This window comes from Schistocerca piceifrons, chromosome X (assembly GCF_021461385.2).
Source record: "Schistocerca piceifrons isolate TAMUIC-IGC-003096 chromosome X, iqSchPice1.1, whole genome shotgun sequence".
NCBI lineage: Eukaryota > Metazoa > Arthropoda > Insecta > Orthoptera > Acrididae > Schistocerca > Schistocerca piceifrons.
In genome coordinates this window covers 739,228,517-739,250,435 of record NC_060149.1, presented here as the reverse complement: position 1 = coordinate 739,250,435, position 21,919 = coordinate 739,228,517, and the positions used below count along the sequence as shown (strand labels likewise).

The 21,919-nt window shown below is 42.5% G+C and overlaps 1 protein-coding gene across 1 annotated transcript in view; it reads right to left on the bottom strand.

The window, feature by feature from the left end:
* Positions 1 to 250: 250 nt before the first annotated feature.
* Positions 251 to 21,919, bottom strand: part of LOC124723102 — a 52,792-nt gene continuing 31,123 nt past the window's right edge. Inside the window, exons 3-4 of the mRNA XM_047248278.1 lie at positions 21,045 to 21,301; positions 251 to 603 (exon numbers count right to left, since the gene is read on the bottom strand). Of these exons, the coding sequence (XP_047104234.1) occupies positions 345 to 603; positions 21,045 to 21,301 (516 nt within the window). The 3' untranslated portion in view covers positions 251 to 344. The remainder of the gene's footprint in view (positions 604 to 21,044; positions 21,302 to 21,919) is intronic.

Here is a 21,919-nt window from a genome sequence, read left to right as displayed (position 1 = left end):
TGTGTGAATTTTTGTGTCATTTCCTTACAGCGAACGACTCCAGAAGATATTTATTGCTGAAAGTTTTTCAGGCATTTCTCTTTAGAACGTTAGGAGCGTCTATCTTCCTTCTGTAGTAGTGTGGGAGTGGTAATTGCATCTTGCAGGAGCCACAGGGAAAGGGTACATCTCAGATCAATCCCACGCTCACAACACGTGACAAAATGCAACAAAATGTAGCAAAGAAACTACAAAAAATTTCACACTTTATTAATCAGCATATCTACGGGGCAAAAATTTTAATGTAAAATGATTGGATTTATTGTAAATCAGAGAGAGCATAATATAGATGGAGCATCTGCGGGTCAGAGCTCCTCCTTGGGCGCAGGCTGCGCGCAAGCCCGGATCTCCTGGCGGACTGCGTCGTACTCGAGGCGCATCTGGTCCATGACGTCGGCCAGGCAGCGGTTACCCCGCTTCTGCTTCTCGCGGGCTCGCTGCAGTTGCTTCTCCAGCTTCTTGTCCGCCACTTCCTTCTCCTTGGACGCCGACGTCACCTCTTCCGACTTCACGCACTTCGTTATGTGTTCCATTTCGCTCATCGACGGATCGGATTTCTCAGACCTGCCAAATACAAAAGGTAAACACTCTTCATTCTTTACCCATCATACGAAGTAGAATTAGCTGATGTTAAAATGAATGTTCTAATGATAGGGCTGCCTCGAATATTCTAGCAGCTACGTGTAATCGACTACCTTTTGGATTTCATCATAGCGCAAGATTTGCCAGTATTTTTAATAAAATCGAGATTTGCGACTACTTTACATCAAACCACAAATTCTTTATGGAAGGAGATGACCAGGGAAGCAAGAATATGATTGACAACGATAAGACAGCTAGAATAGACTGCTTGAGGTGGATGGTCTACAGAGTGAAAAGTATTTAAACCGTCAAACTCTGGGAGGCTGTAGGGGATATCAAAACAAATATTTTTCCCTAATGTCATTTTTTCCTATGAGGATTATTTAAACCGGTGGATGCCATATTACGCTCTTCAGTTGTTAGAGGCCGTATTACACTCTTCAGTTGTAGGCAACTGTTCTCCACCAGTGTAGCAGTGTATTGTCTCTGTTTAGTAATGGAACGATACACCCCGAGTGAGTACACTGATATGGTTGGTGCGTTCTACATAGCGCACAACAACGGACGAGCTGCACAGCGGGTTTATCAACAACAATATCCTAATCGCCGTATCCCGCATCATACGACCTTTGCTGCTGTGTACCAACGTTTGCCTGAGACCCGGTCATTTAGCAGATTACCTGGACAGGGACGCCGTCGCACGGTAAGAACGCTGCAATTTGAGGAAGCTGTCTTGCAGCATGTGGAGCGGAATCCTTCAATCAGCACTCGTGCAATTGCACGTAACATGGGGACGAATAAGACGAATGTAAGAACAGTCCTTCGAGAGCAATTGTTACGTCAATTTCACTTACATCGTGTCCACAACCTCGAACCAGTTGATTATCCACCCAGAGCACAGTTTTCGCAGTAGTACCTGGAACAGTATGAAATGCATGCTACATTTGCATCCTCTGTGTTGTTTACCAACGTAGCAACGTTTGAGCATGATGGAGTCTTCAACATGCACAATTCGCATGTCTGGAGTGAGGATAACCCACATGCCACAGTTACTAGCGCTCATCAAGTGCGGTTCTTCGTTAATGCGTGGGTCAGTGTTGTTGGGGACTGTTTAATTGGGCCATATCTCCTACCTAGGCCATTAAATGGCAGGCACTATTACAATGTTCTCACAAGAGCATTGCCAGGAAGACTCCCGCTCCCTACAAGACAACACATGCGGTTCCAACAAGATGGGGCGCCAGCACATTTCAGTCGTCGTGTGCACCGATTCCTAGACCGACGGTTCCTAGAAACGTGGATTGGCAGAGGTGGTCCTGTACCATGGCCTTCTCAACGGATATGTCCCTTCTGGACGTTTTTGTGTGGGGAGAGATGCGCAACCTTGTTTACGCTACTCCTGTTGCATCAGAAGAGGATCTGGTTGCCCGGATAGGGTTTTTGCCCGTGTCAGACAGAACATGATCCGACGGTGTAACCTTTGTTTACGTGTCAATGGAGTCATTTTTGAAAATCTACTGTAATTGAAATTGGGTTGTGTTAATGTGTTGTCTCTTGGTTACAAAAAAATGGAAAAGTGCTTGTTGGTTCAATTAATTTGCTGCCAGAGAAATCTTCACCTACCGGTTTAAATGCTGCTCATAGGAAAAAATGACATTAGGGAAAAATATTTGTTTTGATGTCCCCTACATCCTCCCAGAGTTTGTCGGTTTAAATACTTTTCATCCTTTATAATTGTATGCTAAATATGTATAATAACTTTATACTTCAAATCACGAGGCCAGGTAAGAACAAAGTTACTGGTAACCATTTCATAGATTTTATAAAGTGTCCAGACATTCAACTACGAGAAACATCTACGTCCTCTTACCAGACTGGAGGCTATAGTGTACAACTACAAAATGGATCGTGTGTTTGACCCTGTTGGAGCTTGTTTAAGTATTTTAAACTCTAACAATCAGTATTTTCTATGTGCCCCATTTTACTCTGTGCCAATCACATTCATTTGGTGATGGCTAACTAATAATTTACAGAATAGTTGAAGTGTGGTGTTTAACAACGTTCTGCAGCTTGTCTACTGGGATAACAAGAACACCCGAAAATTGAGTGGTGTACAAATAAACCTCCCAGGCTTTCAAGACCGAGAAAATCTTATAAATTATGTTCTGTCTGCATACAGTTTTAATTATCTACCTGTAAACTACGTAAAGATTCTTAACACAGGCCCCAACAAAGACGATATAGTTATTGTACGGAAGTGCTATATTAAAGCAGGAGAAACAATCCAAGACATTGTTCTCCACAATACCATCACATATAGGTATTTCCGACATTGCTTCCTGTAACTAATGTTATACTACAAGTCGTAAAAAAAAAGAACCATTGTGTCAAATAGACTTAAGCCATTCCCTATTAAAGAAATTATTTCTTCAAGTCCAGATAATGATTAAGTGTAGGAGAAATAAAATTGGAAACAGAAGAGGTTCAGGCAAAAACGAAAATTGAAGTATATGACGAAAACGACTACCACATAGGATGGATACAGACTGCTAATACAAGAAGAAGAAGGCATGACAGATGTACCGGCAAGATTAACATATTACTTTAAAAACAGCATTTGGAAAAGTATGGCCACAAGTGTAAAATACAAGATATCAGCATTTACTGTAAATATCAGTGGTAAGTGGTCATATGTTGGAGTACTGGCCGAAATGTCAGTAACGAGAACGTTTACTATATTAAAGGACACTCGAAAAATATGTTTGTAAAGCTCCGTTCCCATCTGAATCTGCTTAAAAAGGATGGTCACATTGTTTCTAAATGTTGTGGACTCATTGTTGCACACGTAGCAGCAGAGCAACCGTTTTCAGAGTTTAAAACTGATAGAGTAACTACATTTAATGGTAATTAGTTTGCAAAAATTGTGAAGTTAAAGTCCCATACGGAAATTCCGCGAGAATGTGGAGCTGATGATTTGTCAATATACACCCAGAACAACGTGGAGTGTTTTAAAAAAATATGTTATGTAGAAACCAAGAGGAAAAATTTAAATTCTAGAATGCTCTCGGCTAGAAGAACTGCAAGAAGGAACGGAAATAACTGTTGAGGCCATAAAGGAGATAGTTTACAGAGAAAAAACTAGATCTGTATTAGAATTCGAGAACATACCGTCTTTCTACTTGTCAAATTACTGGTTGGATATGAAATTTATATTTCAGATGTAGAGTTAAATTATAAGTTACAAATTGACTTGGATGTTATTAAAACTACACCAAATAAAAATAAAGAAATAGTTGTTTTCTGTGTGGAAATGTATATGCAAAAATTAATAAAAATTTTTGTACAAGAATTTTGCTGTCATAGTCTCTACCCAGTCAAACATTCTGAGAGAGTCTCCAAATTACAGTGAAGGAGGTGTGTGACTTTTGGATTGAGGGGGGGGGGGGAGTTTATAGGAGGAGGATGACTTTGAAAAGCAGTGGAAACTAGGTAGTTGAATGTATAGTGACCTTCATTTCTCACCCACATTAAATAAAGAGAGTACCCTACATCCTTCCACACCATCGATATGCAAACTGAATTTTTAAAAAATAATGAATGTATTATTATCATTATTATTGTTATTGCTATTAGTATTATCATGTACTCAGCAATGCAATGTAATTTTCCAACAGGATAACACCAAAAATAAGGAAAAAACCACCGTATGTCCTTCAGATTCCTCAGCTCAGGACAGACTGACCGGTTTTTCCTCCATTTCCCAGGTGCGGGATGGGAGACTGGAGGAGGGTGGTGGGAGTGGGGTGGGTTGAGAAAATGAGGGAAGGGAGCGGGAACAGAGAAAAACTCACGACGTCATCGGACACCTCATAAGTGTGATGTTGCCACACCTACACCATGGGGTAGAGGCAGGCGTGGGTGGACGGTCCTCCATACTGAATAAATTAAAACTGTCCCACAACGAACATGACCTCACTAATAGCTATGACCCATGTACACTTCTATAAATGCCGTGTTAACTGTTGTTAATGTTCGTTTGCAATGAGAGTTCTTGGAAAATGTGACGATCAGTACAACGGTTTCTACGCCTACTGCCATGTAAATTTAACATGATAAACTGTGTAACACGATAATCTGAAGAAAGCAAGATATCGAAGCAATTCAGAGGTGTGTGGACATTCTTTTTGCAAAACAGTAATGTGAAAGTTTACAGAACTTACATCTGCGATAGACAGTGGAATGATTCACATCTCACGTTAGGATTGAAGATAGGAAAAATCAGAACTCTTACAGAAGCATATCATCAATATCATCATAATCATCATCATTATCATCATCATCATCAACCAATTCAATCATTAAATGATGTGGCCTCTTCGAGTCGTCGATTCAGGTAGGTTTTCAGCAGTCTTCTCCAAGTGGGACGGCCTTGGGCAGTTCTCTGCCAGGTGTTACCAGCGATCTTCTTGATGTCTTTGTCCCATCTGTCTGGTGGTCTTCCTCTAGGCCTCCGGTGCCGTCTCGGACTCCACTCCAGTACTAGCTTCGTCCATCTGTTGTCTTTTCTTCTTGCGACGAGGCCGACCCACTGCCATTTCTAGGAACCTACTGTCTCTAAGATGTCATTAACCTTCGTCACAGACCGGATGTCATCTGCCCTTTTCCTATCCTTTCTTGTATAGCCCAGCATTGATCTCTCCATGGCTCTCTGTGCTGTCCTAAGTTTCCTTTTTGTAAATGAGTTCAGTGTCCATGCCTCAGAGCCATACATGATCACAGGAAGAATGCATTGATCAAATCCTGCTTTCTTCAGATTTACTGGCATTTTTTATCTAAATACTGTTGAATTCTTCCCAAATGCTTGCCAGCAAAGTTTGATGCGTCGATAGATTTCTGGCCTTATGTCTCCCTTCATATTTATAATCTGGCCAAGGTAGACGTATTCACTGACCTCTTCTAGTAGACTAGTAGTAGGCGACCCCATCTCCCCAAAACTGTTCTCTGCTGTATTGGAAATGGCTATGTCAAAGCTGAGCTGGGAAGGTAAGCGAATTAGAATTAATGGAAGAAAGCTTACGAACTTGAGATTTGCTGATGATATTGCTTTACTGGCCAAAGACTTCGCAGAGCTCCAAAACTTAGTTACAGAACTTGCATCGGAATGTCAGCTGGTTGGCTTGAACATGAACCTTTCGAAAACAAAAGTAATGTCCAACAAATGGGTCCCAGCTAGAGACAGAAGCATATAGCCGTTATTAAATCGTTCCATTTTAAACTAGAATAAAGAGGGAATAATTATCTGTGATTCAGGGCGCCCTACACTACGCACTGTATGAAGGATTTGCAGCCGGCCAGGGTGGGCGAGCGGTTCTAGGCGCTACAATCTCGAACCGCGCGACCGCTACGGTCGCAGGTTCGAATCCTGCCTCGGGCATGGATGTATGTGATGTCCTTAGGTTAGTTAAGTTTAAGCGGTTCTAAGTTCTAGGGGACTGATGACCTTAGAAGTTAAGTCCCATAGTGCTCAGAGCCATTTGACCCAAGGATTTGCAGAGCATGTATGTACATTAGATTTTTGAAATGCTAACTTGAAGTGGTACACGTCAGAACACACATCAGAGCACTTTAAGAAGACAACAAAGCCAGATGTCGAAATATGGCGAACAAAGCGGAATCGCTTGTACAAAAATTCGAAAACATACCATCAGTCAACCACATTGACAAGGAACCGCTTGCGTGCGAGGTCGCAAAAGGCAGGGACGTTACGGCCTACGACGTCCCACATATTGTCTACCATGCAACCACAATATTCACTGCAAATAGCAACAGGGAGCAGGTACCCAACGGTGAGCACAGCATGAGGCTACGGAGCGTAGTTGAACTGATTACTCAACGATTAACTCACAACAGTACTACGGTGATAGTGGTGTTGATACAAAGCAGAGCAATGGCAACGATAAACGAAGCAATCACATCATTGTTCCACAAAATTGCGGGAGAACTGCCGGATGCCTGTAACTTCCTACCACAATATTTCGGCACAGAGTCTTCTGGCCACCTTCAGGTGATGCTGGCGAAAGCGCACTGGGCTCTGGTATGTAAGGCCCCGCCGGCACATGCGTGATAGATTCACTTGGCGTTGCTCGTGCGCTACTTGAGCGCGTTCGATTCTGCTGCGCCGCGCCCCCCCCCCCCTCCCCCCTCCCCCCCCCCCCCCCCGCCCCACCGTGGTGAAAACTCGCCGCATCGATATCAATTCGATTGACTTCCCGCGGTTCCATCACAGAACTACGGAGGACACGAAGTTTTTCAACGATTGGATTCCATGCCGAATTCAATTGAAAACCTCCGTCTCTATTAATAAGATACTCACTGTCAGACAGTCGTATTTCCACGAATTCATTAATAACACAACTACAACAAATAGACATATGGGCCACAGATTTGGTCCCACTCTAATTGATTATATGACCACGGAAATACAGTGTTCGGCAATGGAAGACTTACAAGGCGGAAGGAGGTGAGTATGCCACTGATCTTTTACAATGCGATCCTGCACAGTACGCGTCGTTTGCCCTATATAAGATTTGCCGCAGTCGCACGGAATGCCGGCCGGGGTGGCCGAGCGGTTCTAGGCGCCACAGTCTGGAACCACGCGACCACTACGGTCGCAGGTTCGAATCCTGCCTCGGGCATGGATGTGTGTGATGTCCTTAGGTTAGTTAGGTTTGAGTAGTTCTAAGTTCTAGGGGACTGATGACCTCAGAAGTTAAGTCCCATAGTGCTCAGAGCCATTTTAATCGCACGGAATCCTGTAAACACCTGCCTTGCGCAACTCTAGGTCGTCTTTCACAGATCCCAACAGCGACGAAATTTTTGCAGGAGGATTAAAGATTGCTTTCACTTTATATTTTCTTAGTATTCTGCCTATTTGCGCTGAGATATTACCAATATATGGTAAATAGGCAGTAGTTTTAAAAGCCTCTTCCTCTTCTTTGCTCTGTCGCTTACAGGTCTGCAGCGCTCTCTCCACTTGCTGGGACGAATACCCATTCTTCTGAAACACAGTCTGCAGGTGCTCCAGTTCCGTTTGCAAACTATCGGTGTCAGAGATGACGTAGGCTCGGTGAATCAAGGTCTTCCAAACCCCCATCGTTTGTGGCGGACGGTGGCAACTAGCGGCTTGCATGTAAATGTCTGTGTGAGTGGGCTTTCTATATACTGAATGACCAAGTGTGCCATCGCTCTTACGTCGCTCCTTCTCCAACTCCATAGTAAATTTTATGCCGGCCGGTGTGGCCGAGCGGTTCTAGGTGCTTCAGTCCGGAACCGCGCGACCGTTACGATCGCATGTTTGAATCCTGCCTCGGGCATGGATGTGTGTGATGTCCTTAGGTTAGTTAGGTTTAAGTAGTTCTAAGTTCTAGGGGACTGATGACCTCGGCTATTAAGTCACATAGTGCTCAGAGCCATTTGAACCATTTGAGTAAATTTTATGTTTTCGTGTATGGAGTTCAGATGTTGTAGGAACTCTCGCAGACGATCCAAACCATGAGGCCAAACTATAAAAGTGTCGCCAACAAAGCGCCAAAATACTGTTGGTTTAAAAGTGGCCAAGGCGAGTTCTCGCTCCTCAAAATCTTCCATAAAAAAATTGGCCACCAGGCGAGGTAAATGACTCCCCATGGCGACATCGTCTGATTGCTCATAAAACTCGTTGATAAATAAAGTATATCTAGAGGAGAGGGTGTGCTCAAACAGCGCTGTAATGTCAGCTCCAAACCTATTGCCAATGAGACGTAATGAGTCCACAAGAGGTACATTTGTAAAAAGTGAGACCACATCAAAAGTGATCAACAATTGATAACTTTGCAGCTGCAATAACTTAAGTCTGCTGATGAAATCACAAGAATTCTTTAAGTGATGTGGAAACTTTTCTTCCATTGGTTTGAACAAAGCCGTCAATCAGTTTGCTAAGTCGTAGGTGGCTGCTCCAATAATACTCATAATTGGACGTAATGGCACGTTATCCTTGCGGGTCTTCGGCAATCCATATAGCCTAGGTGGGACTGAACTATTTGGTTTCAGTTTCTTAATTACCCCCTTTGGTAAGGAACTGTTAGTCAGAAGTTCTGCTGTTTTTCACACCACTCGGGTAGTAGGATCCTTATCGACTTTGCGATATGTTGAGTCGCTTAATAAAACATTGATTCGCTGTAGATGAAGTTGAGGAAGTACGCCGGGAGTCTTGTCATGTGTTGACCTCCTTTTGCCCGGCGTAGTGCAGTAACGTGGCGTGGCGTGGACTCAACAACTCGCTGGAAGTCTCCTGCAGAAATAATCGAACCATGCTGTCTCTATAGACGACCATAACTGCAAAAGTGCTGCCGGTGCAGGATATTGTGCACGAACTGACCTCTCGATTATGTCACATAAATGATCTATGGGATTCATGTTGGGCGATCTGGGTGGCCAAGTCATTTGCCCGAATTGGCCAGAACGGTCTTCAAACCAGGCACGAACAAAAGTGGCCCGGTGACATGGCACATTGTTATCTATAAAAATTCCGTCGTTGTTTGGGAACATGAAGTCCATGAATGGTAGCCAAATAACCATTTCCAGTCAATGACCAGTTCAGTTCCATGTAAACACAGCCAACACCATTATGTAGCCACCACCAGGTTTGATAGCGTCTTGTTGACACCCTCGGCCCATAGCTTCGTGGGATCTACGCCACACTCGAACTCTATCACCAGCTCTTACCAACTGAAATCAGGACCATATGACCACGCCACGGTTTTCCAGTCGTCTGGGGTCCAACCAATATGGTCACGAGAACAGTAGACGCGATTTCATGCCGTTAGCAAAGGCACTCGCGTTGGTTGTCTGCTGCCATAGTCCATTAACGCCAAATTTCGCCGCACTGTCCTAAGGGATAGGTTAATCGTACGTCCCACATTGATTTCTGTGGTTATTTCAGGCATTGTTGCTTGTATCTTAGCTCTGACAACTCTATGCAAACGCCGCTGCTCTCGGTCGTTAAGTGAGGGCCGTAGGCCACTGTGCTGTCTGTGAGAAGCATAACCTGAAATTTCGCAACTGCCATTCTGCGTTCAAAGTCCGTTAATTCCTGTCGTAGGGTCATTATCACATCGGAAATCTCTCGCATGAATCATCTGAGTGCAAAGGACAGCTCCACCAATGCGCTGTCCTGTTATACCTTGTGTATAACAGGGCATATCGCTATCCCATGACTTTTGTCCCATCAGTGTATATCTACAACAGTTGCTGAAGTTCACATATCGTCAGAACGGAACCCAAGGAGTTTCACAAAGTGTAAAAGAAGTGACAGATGAATCAGTTCAAAAATGGCTCTGAGCACTACGGGACTTAACATCTGAGGTCATCAGTCCCATAGAACTTAGAACTACTTAAACCTAACTAACCTAAGGACGATATACATATCCATGCCCGAGGCAGAATTCGAACCTGCGACCGTAGCAGTCGCATGAATCAGTGGAATGTGTGGTGTCGTATATGCTCAACTGTGCGAACAGTGTGCACAAGGAGTACAATGATGACGATATGTGTTTAACAAGTGACATCGACATTGAAACAGGTGTGGAGCCATGTAGTTTATCATCCTTGTCGGACAGAGATCCACAAATCCTGTCTTCAGCGAAACTTACTAAAGAACAATCTATGTCCAAGTTGCGAGTACTAAATATAATTACGTACATGGAAGATCATCCGAACCATAAGAATAATAAAAAAAGTTATAAACAGATTTCGAATAAGTCGGCTAAAATATGATCGTGTAGTGCATAAGAAAAACCATGGATATTCAAGAGAGCACAAGGCGCACTTCTTACAAAAACTGGTATTTGCGCGCCTTAAGGATACTTTATACAATTTATGGGAGTTGTGCTTGATAGTGGTTTATTACGTTATGCACATCAAATTGCGCACGACATAGATTACGGTGATTTCGAGGGAAGCAGTGGATAGTTGCACAACTTCATACAGTGCTACAGAATTGGAATACGTAAGATAACGAAATTTCAAACAAAGCGTCAACTTGACGATGCACAGTAAACTGTGGACTCGGCCCAAAAAGTTGTAAATGAGATAAACAGACTTACCCGATTCTTCAGTAAGGAATTTGTTTACAACTTCGACGGATCGGGATTTGAAGACGAAATGCATATGAAAGGAACCCTGGAAATTACAGGTACCAAGAGGGTTGTGTGAAGATCAACTAAAATCAATGCCTCAACTCATTTGTATACAATTATGCCGACTGTTAATCTGGGTGGTAACTTGGCTAGAAAGTTATTTATTGTGCGGTGAGAAGCTAGAGGTGCTCTGTCAACTACGATTCTTTCTCGTGTGCGTAATCTTGCAAGGACAGTAGGGAATATTTACGTCACAGCAAGCAAGAGTGGGGAAATGGGCGTAAGAGAACTATAGTTACGTTATGAGCAATGCTTTTGGCCAACAGCTGGACAAAATGACATGCTTTTGCTTCACTCTTGGACTGCGTATAAAACTCATACTCTTTTAGAGCAAACAATCCCTCCCGAAATGTGTGTGGCACTGCAGTTCCTGCCACCTGGAATCACTGGACAAATTCAGTCTCTGGATGTTTGTTTTTTCCGTGCCTTTAAAATATATTATCGCACTATCTGCAGCTACGCCTTAAATACTAGCCAGTTTCACGTTAAGTTCCACGCCAGACTGTTACGCATTCGTTTGCATGCCATCACATTCCATCAGTTCTCATCACCCTGTTACACCAATATGATATGCATTCTTTAAGAGTTGAGCTCTGCAGATGACGAAGAAATTGAAGACATGTATGATGAAATAAAAGGAATTATTCAGATAGTGAAGGGAGACGAAAATTTAATAGTCATGGGTGACTGGAATTCTTCAGTAGGAAAAGGGAGAGAAGGAAACATACTAGATGAATACGGATTGGGGGTAAGAAACGAAAGAGGAAGCCACCTGGTAGAATTTTGGGCAGAACAGAACTTAATCATACCTAACACTTGGTTCAAGAATCATAAAAGAAGACTGTATACATGGAAAAAGCTTGGAGATACTGACAGGTTTCAGGTAGATTATATAATGGTAATACAGAGATTTAGGAACCAGGTTTTAAATTGTAAGACATTTCCAGGGGCCGATGTGGACTCTGACCACAATCTATTGATTATGAACTGTAGATTAAAACTGAAGAGACGGCAAAAAGGTGGGAATTTAAGGAGATGGGACCTGGATAAACTGAAAGAACCAGAGGTTGTAGAGACTTTCAGGGGGAGCATAAGGGAACAATTGACAAGAATGGGGGAAAGAAATACAGTAGAAAAAGAATGGGTAGCTTTGAGGGATGAAGTAGTGAAGGCAGCAGAGGGTCAAGTAGCTAAAAAGACGAGGGCTTGTAGAAATTTTGGGTAACAGAAGAAATATTGAATTTAATTGATGAAAGGAGAAAATATAAAAATGCAGTAAATGAAGCAGGCAAAAAGGAATACAAACGTCACAAAAATGAGATCGACAGGAAGTGCAAAATGGCTAAGCAGGGATGGCTAGAGGACAAATGTAAGGATGTAGAGGCTTATCTCACTAGGGGTAAGATAGATACTGCCTACAGGAAAATTAAAGAGACCTTTGGAGAAAAGAGAACCACATTTATGAATATCAAGAGCTCAGATGGAAACCCAGTTCTAAGCAAAGAAGGGAAAGCAGAAGGGTGGAATGAGTATTTAGAGGGTCTATACAAGGGCGATGTACTTGAGGACAATATTTTAGAAATGGAAGAGGACGTAGATGAGGATGAATTTGGAGATATGATACCGCGTGAAGAGTTTGACAGAGCACTGAAAGACCTGAGTCGAAACAAAGCCCTGGGAGTAGACAACATTCCATTAGAACTACTGACAGCCTTGGGAGAGCCAGTCCTGACAAAACTCTATGATCTGGTGAGCAAGATGTATGACACAGGCGAAATACCCTCAGACTTCAAGAAGAATATAATAATTCCAATTCCAAAGAAAGCAGATGTTGACAGATGTGAAAATTACCGAACTATCAATTTAATAAGTCACGGCTGCAAAATACTAACGCGAATACTTTACAGACGAATGGAAAAACTAGTAGAAGCCGACCTCGGGGAATATCAGTTTGGATTCCGTAGAAATATAGGAACACGTGAGGCAATACTGACCCTACGACTTATCTTAGAAGCTAGATTAAGGGAAGGCAAACTTACGTTTCTAGCATTAGTAGACTTAGAGAAAGCTTTTGACATTGTTGACTGGAATACTCTCTTTCAAATTCTGAAGGTGGCAGGGGTAAAATACAGGGAGCGAAAAGCTACTTACAATTTGTACAGAAACCAGATGGCAGTTATAAGAGTCGAGGGACATCAAAGGGAAGCAGTGGTTGGGAAGGGAGTGAGACAGGGTTGTAGCTTCTCCCCGATGTTATTCAATCTCTATATTGAGTAAGCAGTGAAGGAAACAAAAGAAAAATTCGGAGTAGGTATTAAAATCCATGGAGAAGAAATAAAAACGTTGAGGTTTGCCGATGACATTGTAATTCTGTCAGAGACAGCAAAGGATTTGGAAGAGCAGTTGAACGGAATGGACAGTGTCTTGAAAGGAGGATATAAGATGAACATCAACAAAAGCAAAACGAGGATAATGGAATGTAGTCGAATTAAGTCGGGTGATGCTGAGAGAATTAGATTAGGAAATGAGACACCTAAAGTATTAAAGGAGTTTTGCTATTTGGGGAGCAAAATAACTGATGACGGTCGAAATAGAGAGGATATAAAATGTAGACTGGCAATGGCAAGGAAAGCATTCCTGAGGAAGAGAAATTTGTTAACATCGAGTATAGATTTAAGTGTCAGGAAGTCGTTTCTGAAAGTATTTGTATGGAGTGTAGGCATGTATGGAAGTGAAACATGGACGATAAATAGTTTGGACAAGAAGGGAATAGAAGCTTTCGAAATGTGGTACTACAGAAGAATGCTGAAGATTAGATGGGTAGATCACATAACTAATGGGTAAGTATTGAATTGGATTGGGGAGAAGAGAAGTTTGTTGCACAACTTGACTAGAAGAAGGGATCGGTTGGTAGGACATATTCTGAGGCATCAAGGGATCACCAGTTTAGTATTAGATGGCAGCGTGGAGGGTAAAAATCGTAGAGGGAGACCAAGAGATCAATACACTAAACAGATTCAGAAGGATGTAGGTTGCAGTAGGTACTGGGAGATGAAGGAGCTTGCACAGGATAGAGTAGCATGGAGAGCTGCATCAAACCAGTCTCAGGACTGAAGACCACAACAACAACAACAAGAGTGGATACTTAACTAAACGTCCTGCACGGTTTGTAACTCCCAAGGAGTTCGCCTTCTATCTTGATTGAGTGAACCTTTGTGATCACTGTGGCGCGCCATTTTTCATTTGGTGTTTATGGTACAAGTTAATGGTTTGTTTTGAACATTTCTTGAATGTCAACGACTTCCATTTTGTGAACTGTAATACATAAACCCCACAGAAGGTTAATTTCTGCATCTTCTGGGCACCAATTTTCTATCGCTTTTCTGATGCACATGGTGATTGATTACCAGCTAATATTTTTCCTGTCATAATTGCTAACACAGCACTTTCAAATGAGTCTTACTAAAGACTGTACTTTCGACCTCACGCTCAAAGGCATTCCTTGTCAGAAAAACGATAGCAGTCTGCTGTTATGACTTACACTACACTGCATGTACAGGCCTATGATTGCCGACAGATCGGGCAAGCAGATGAATCATTTGTACGCTGGTTTGTTTCAGAGGTGCCTGGCGGTGTATGTTTACATACAACCCCCGTAAATTGTGATTATAGAGCTTACATGAAATAACGTTCCGGATGTGTTCAGATTAGACGAAACTAATGAACAAGACATCGACATTAGTGGTCCTCAAACCACACGAACACGATTGAGTCTTATACCACAGTTAATTACAAGAGTTTTTCAGCAAGAAAATTCGCTATGATAGCTAGACAGTGAATTATGTCTTAGACCACGGCGTAATACCTATAAAGCTCAAATCAGCCATATCGCTATTACTGTCCGTGAAAGCGTTCATTCTCTTAATAATAACAAACTTTCCTAACTTCGACAACTTCGTAATTTATGCAATATTAAACAGTGTCTGCAGTCACGTTTATCAGTATTTCACTGAGCTCTAAGATTGTGAACACAGGTTTGCGGACTATGGACTATGACAGTACGAGCGTATAAATCGGAACAGTCAGCGTTCCCGTTAGTTCTTTTCTTAGCGGAGCGTCTTTCCCTTTCTGTCTTGCTTTCTCTCGACTTCCTTCGTTATGTCAATTCCACATCACGACCCATATCACAGCCTGTGAATGGACACTTTTTCCTGGCTGAAACGTTTTTACATCCAGTCAGGCCGCAAATCTATGTGGGGTAACGCTCAACAACGCAAATGGAAAGTATCTTCTCTTAAACCGAGTTTGTGATATTTTTATAATCCCTTACCATTTACGAGAGTTAGTTCTCATGGCACTGTAGTCTCCAAAAGGGAGTTGAAAATTTTGTAAATTAATATAGACAGTCCATCCAAAAAGTTCCCAGGCTTATTTCTTTCATGATACATAACCGACGTAAGTGCAGCAACTATGGTGGAAGCTTGAACTAACAACTGCAAACAACAGTGTGCGGCAGTGTTAAGTTGTGGACATGCAGCCGTAGTCTGTCAAGTGCATAACCAACATTCAAGCCAAAGTGACACGTGCGTTTCACAGCATCCCAAAGAAGGACTTTCCTGTCTGTTTCACGCTATTGCATTGTAGGCGGAGACCATGTAGAACACATGAAGCATTATAACCACTGTCTTAAAGTGTGTCATAAACCTAATAACGCCCCCTCACCCCTTGGAACCGCACTTATGAAGAAGGAGCTGAAGCAAACCAGTGCACAAGAACCCAAATCGTCATAAGCCAAATAAAAGGATCAAGACACAAAGTAGTTGAAGACATTTGTTGCCAGTGGGGACTGATTTTTAGGTATGGGGCAAATTAAAAATTTGTGCGAGAATGGGATTCGAACCCACGTCTCCTGCTTACTAAATAGCTGCACTGACCACTACGCCACCTGCACACAGTAGTCAGAACACCGACACGAACTGCCCTATCCCCCTTTCCGTCAGATCCTAATTCTCAACTTATACCACACACTACTGACGTAGTGCCCCTGCCCCTGCTCATTATCCTCATTACTCGCGGCATCTCGCCGATTCCCGTACTTGGTGTGCATCTGCACCGAAGGGAAGAATGACCGCCATCAACATATATATATATATATGGTGTCTGTTCTTTGAAGCTACGACACAAATCTTCAACTTTCCCCAATGATACAAAGCAGTGCATACTGGCAGCTAATGTCTTTAATTCATTTATGTCTCGATTGAGAATGGCTGCAGAATCAAAATAGTGGCCGTCCCTTGGACATGTCTGAGAGAACAGACACCACATATATGTAAATGGATATTTTAGGGAAGTCTGTCATCAGCATTAATGGAAATTCCACACCTGTGATACTTATCGTACCCGAAATAAATACCAAATAGAATCCGTATACAGGGTGTTACAAAAAGTTACGGCCAAACTTTCAGGAAACATTCCTCACACACAAATAAAAAAAGGATGTTATGGGGACATGTGTCCGGAAACGCTTAATTTCAATGTTAGAGCTCTTTTTAGTTTCGTCAGTATGTACTGTACTTCCTCGATTCACCGCCAGTTGGCCCAATTGAAGGAAGGTAATTTTTGTTGACTTCGGTGCTTGTGTTGACATGCGACTCATTGCTCTACAGTACTAGCATCAAGCACATCAGTACGTAGCATCAACAGGTTAGTGTTCATCACGAACGTGGTTTTGCAGTCGGTGCAATGTTTACAAATGCGGAGTTGGCAGATGCCCATTTGATGTATGGGTTAGCACGGGGCAATAGCCGTGGTGCGGTACGTTTGTATCGAGACAGATTTCCAGAACGAAGGTGTCCCGATAGGAAGACGTTCGAAGCAATTGATCGGCGTCTTAGGGAGCACGGAACATTCCAGCCTATGACTCGCGACTGGGGAAGACCTAGAACGACGAGGACACCTGCAATGGACGAGGCAATTCTTCGTGCAGTTGACGACAACCCTAATGTCAGCGTCAGAGAAGTTGCTGCTGTACAAGGCAACGTTGACCACGTCAGTGTATGGAGACTGCTACGGCAGAACCAGTTGTTTCCGTACCATGTACAGCGTGTACAGGCACTATCAGCAGCTGATTGGCCTCCACGGGTACACTTCTGCGAATTGTTCATCCAACAATGTGTCAATCCTCATTTCAGTGCAAATGTTCTCTTTACGGTTGAGGCTTCATTCCAGTGTGATCAAATTGTAAATTTTCACAATCAACATGTGTGGGCTGACGAGAATCTACACGCAATTTGGCAATCACGTCATCAACACAGATTTCCTGTGAACGTTTGGGCAGGCATTGTTGGTGATGTCTTGATTGGGCCCCATGTTCTTCCACCTACGCTCAATGGAGCACGTTATCATGATTTCATACGGGATACTCTACCTGTGCTGCTAGAACATGTGCCTTTACAAGTACGACACAACATGTGGTTCATGCACGATGGAGCTCCTGCACATTTCAGTCGAAGTGTTCGTACGCTTCTCAACAACAGATTCGGTGACCGATGGATTGGTAGAGGCGGACCAATTCCATGGCCTCCACGCTCTCCTGACCTCAACCCTCTTGACTTTCATTTATGGGGACATTTGAAAGCTCTTGTCTACGCAACCCCTGGTACCAAATGTAGAGACTCTTCGTGCTCGTATTGTGACGCCTGCGATACAATACGCCATTCTCCAGGGCTGCATCAGCGAATCAGGGATTCCATGCGACGGAGGGTGGATGCATATATCCTCGCTAACGGAGGACATTTTGAACATTTCCTGTAACAAAGTGTTTGAAGTCACGCTGGTACGTTTTGTTGCTGTGTGTTTCCATTCCATGATTAATGTAATTTGAAGAGAAGTAATAAAATGAGCTCTAACATGGAAAGTAAGCGTTTCCGGACACATGTCCACGTAACATATTTTCTTTCTTTGTGTGTGAGGAATGTTTCCTGAAAGTTTGGCCGTACCTTTTTGTAACATCCCGTATATCATAAAATTGTATGTATGTATACAGGGCGAACATTAATAAAACCTCCACACTTCACGGATGGTTTCCTAATTGAATATGGAGGAAAAAAGGTCCTATAAATATGTGTTCGGAAATACATCGTTGCCATGGTAGATGGCACTGACGAATGACAGTTCCCCTGACCACGTGCCGTCTGTTCCTTACGTGTTGCAGGCTGTGTGATTGACGCAGCGTACTATAAGCAGCAGGATAGTCCGGCATTCATGCCAGGGACAAGCCGAGATGGTGTTTGTATACGACCAAGCAGATGGAAACGGACGATAGACAGGACGGCTATACCACGTTTCTGTGATAATGGGTCCTTTCAGATAAACGAAAGTGCAGGAGGCAGCAGACTGTGTGTACACCAGATTTGGAGGACCAGGTTCTACTGGATCATGAGACAAACCCTAGTACAAGCTCCAGGCAAGTGGCCCATCAACATGGTGTAAGCCAAAGTAAAATTATGTGCATCCTGCATGACAACCGCTACAATCCCTATCACCTGCAATCCCATGAAGGCCACTCTGAACGTCTGTCGCGACGTGGATGCGATACAGCTCTGTACTGTGTTCCAGGACGGTTTGCTATCGGTACACGCACACCGTCCATTTCCATACACATGTTCATAGGACTTTTTTCTTCCGTTCCCAGTCAGGAATCTGTCCCTGCAGTTTGTCGGTTTTATTAACGTTCATCCTGTATATGTATCATATCTCCTAAACTATGCATCGATTCCAACCAAACTTAGTACACATATTATATATGCTCAGGAAAGGAATACTGTGGGTGTACGAATCAGCAATCTCCTTTGGAGCTAGGCAATAAAATAAAATCAACATGGAATGTTGTTAGAAAGGAGACAGGAAAAGTAACCACTGGGGTAGGTTGTATTACTGTTAAAGAGAACGAGAGCATCCTAACCAATAGTACACAAGTAGCTAATGTATTTAACAACCGTTTCTTAAGTGTAGGAGAAACAATTGGTGAGAACAGTTTAAAAGAAAAAGCTAGGCAGTACATGGAAGAGTCTGTTTTGAAAAAATTTAGTCAGATTAAGTTTCACGTAACAACCTCTTGTGAAATAAGTAAAATTATTAAATCTTTGAAAAATTAATGTTCTGTTTCAGTAGATGACATCCCTAATAAGATATTAAAACAATGTAGAGCAATTACAGCTGGTGTTCTGAGTCACATATGTAATGCATCACTAACTCAAGGTATTTTCCCACACAGTTTAAAATATGCCACTGTTAGGCCTCTCTATAAAAAGGGGGCCACCACAGATGTCAATAATTATCGGCCAGTATCCTTGCTTACAGCTTTCTCAAAAATCTTCGAGAAAGTAATGTACTCAAGAGTGGTTAGCCATCTCAACAGTAATGGGATATTTAGTAAATCACAGTTCGGATTTCAAAAATGCTGTTCCACTGAGACAGCGATATACAATTTCTCTGTCCACATAATAGAGTCTCTAAATAATAAAATGTCACCAATAGGAATTTTCTGTGACTTGTCCAAAGCATTTGATTGTGCGAACCATGACAATATATTACAGAAACTACTATTCTATGGTATAAATGGAATAGCATTGAGTGGTTTAAGTCATACCTACAGGACAGGAAGTAAAAAGTTTCTTTATATGGATCAAGTGATTTAAATAACTTTGCCACTTCATATAACTGGGGTGAAATTACATTAGGTGTTTCACAGGGTTCAATCGTGAGTCCCCTTCGGTTCTTGATATATGTGAACCACCTCCCTTCCTATATGAAACAGAAAGCTGAACTGACACTGTTTGCTGATGATACAACCATCATTATTAATCCAGTAAAAGAAAGTCAAATTGAAAATGATACAAATAAGCTCTTTGGAAAAGTCATTAACTGGTTTTCTGCAAATGGGCTTGCTCTAAACTTTGAAAAAACACAGGACATTCAATTTTCAGCTGCAAAAAGTACAATTACATCAATAAATATAACACATCAACAGAAGTCAGTAGACAGGGTAGAGCATACTAAGTTTTTGGTTGTACATATAGATGAGAATATTGATTGGAAAATTCATATTTTGGATCTTCTAAAGCGACTAGGTTCAGCAACTTTTACGATCAGAATAATTGCCAATTTTGAGGATACAGAAATTAGTAAGCTAACATACTTTGCATACTTTCGCTCTCTGATGTCATACGGAATAATATTTTGGGGTACCTCAACATTTAGACAAAAAGTATTCACTGCTCAAAAGAAAGTGGTTAGAATAATGTGTGGGGTTCATAGTCGCACATCTTGTAGGCACCTTTTTAAAAGATTGGGAATTCTTACAACAGCCTCACAATACATCTAATCACTAATTAAATTTGTTCACAACAACACGGACCAGTTTAAAAGCAACAGTGACATTCATGATTATAATACCAGAAGAACGAAAGACTTACACTATCCTTTGCTCAACCTATCTTTGTAAAGTATGCTGCTATAAAAATTTTCGACAAATTACCAGATGCAATAAGGTGTCTGACAGACAGCAGTAATAGCTTCAAAAATAAATTGAAATCATATCTCCTTAACAACTCCTTCTATACCATAGATGAATTCTTGAATAGAAATAAATAAATCTGTAAATATTGTATATGCATTTTGTGCCACTTAAGGGAATGGGCTAAATAACAGAAACATTAATCTTTAACTCTGTATTGTAATATATATATATATATATATATATATGAAAAATTGTTTCATGTGTGCATTTCTTGTGCACTTGACACTTTCCACATCATAACGGCTACTGTACCGTGCGATTGATCGATGAAACTCGCAACCAACTAACTAACAGGGTGATGGGGTAGAAGTGTGGAGCAGTAGGTGGACAGTGATGGACTAACAGAAGACTGGAATAAATATATACCTGGGCAAAGACAGGTGCTCAGCTAGTAATTAATAAAATTGATCCAAATGCGGCCAAGAAATTGCAGTTCACCGGGAACCCGTTAATTAAGTATTACAAGGCTTCTGAGGACGTTGAGCTTTCCACAAGTTCACTTGTTCTTCTACAGCAAAATGAAAGAAGAAAAATTAAAAAAATCGTTCACTGGCGATACACAGACCGCCTCCGCTAGACTGGACAAAGGCACAGGCGTGCGTACGTACTCCTCGATGCAGTCGAGCAACTTGCGCTGCAGGTTGAGCAGCAGCGGCGCTACAGTGTCGACGGCGACGCGCACGTCCTCGCGCAGGCGGAAGCCTTCCTGCGCCTCGTCCTCGACGCAGAGCCGCATGCGCTCCACGCCGTCGGGGGACAGAGCGCGCGCCTTCTCCTCCAGCTTGGTGACGCACTCGTACGCCAGCACGCCCGCGTCCTCCGCCTCGATCAACGTGTCCTCCGCCAGCTCCTGCGTCTTGTATAGCTGCGGCCCCAACACATGTGTCTCATTCGTTGTTCAAGCATATTCTCTTTCTCTCTCTCTCTCTCTCTCTCTCTCTCTCTCTCTCTCTCTCTCTGGCATTCTTACTCCACATACAGGGCGAACACATTCGGGCACTCTAACGTCTCAGCACGACTCGTTGTATAATAGCAATATAAAAATGTCTGTTATGAAATGTCATTCCTTGCACACTTTCGGTAGAAAATGAATGTCAAAGAAAGGCAATTCGCCAAGTCTGTAATTGCAAATGTGACAAGTGTCGTCATTCAATATTCTGCAGCTGTCCTGCTTCGTTCGTGCAGTGGCTAGTTTTGCTTTATAATACTGAAGTTCGGGAACTCGATTCCAGGTCAATATTCAGTTCTCTTTCTAACTTTGATCTGCCAAATGTGTGACTAGGGCCTCCCGTCGGGTAGGCGGTTCGCCGGGTGCAAGTCTTTGGAGTTGACGTCACTTCGGCGACTTCACGTCGATGGGGATGAAATGATGATGATTGGGACAATACAACACCCAGTCCCTGAGCGGAGAAAATCTCTGACCCAGCTGGGAATCGAACACAGGCCCTTCGGATTGACAGTCTGTGGCACTGACCACTCAGCT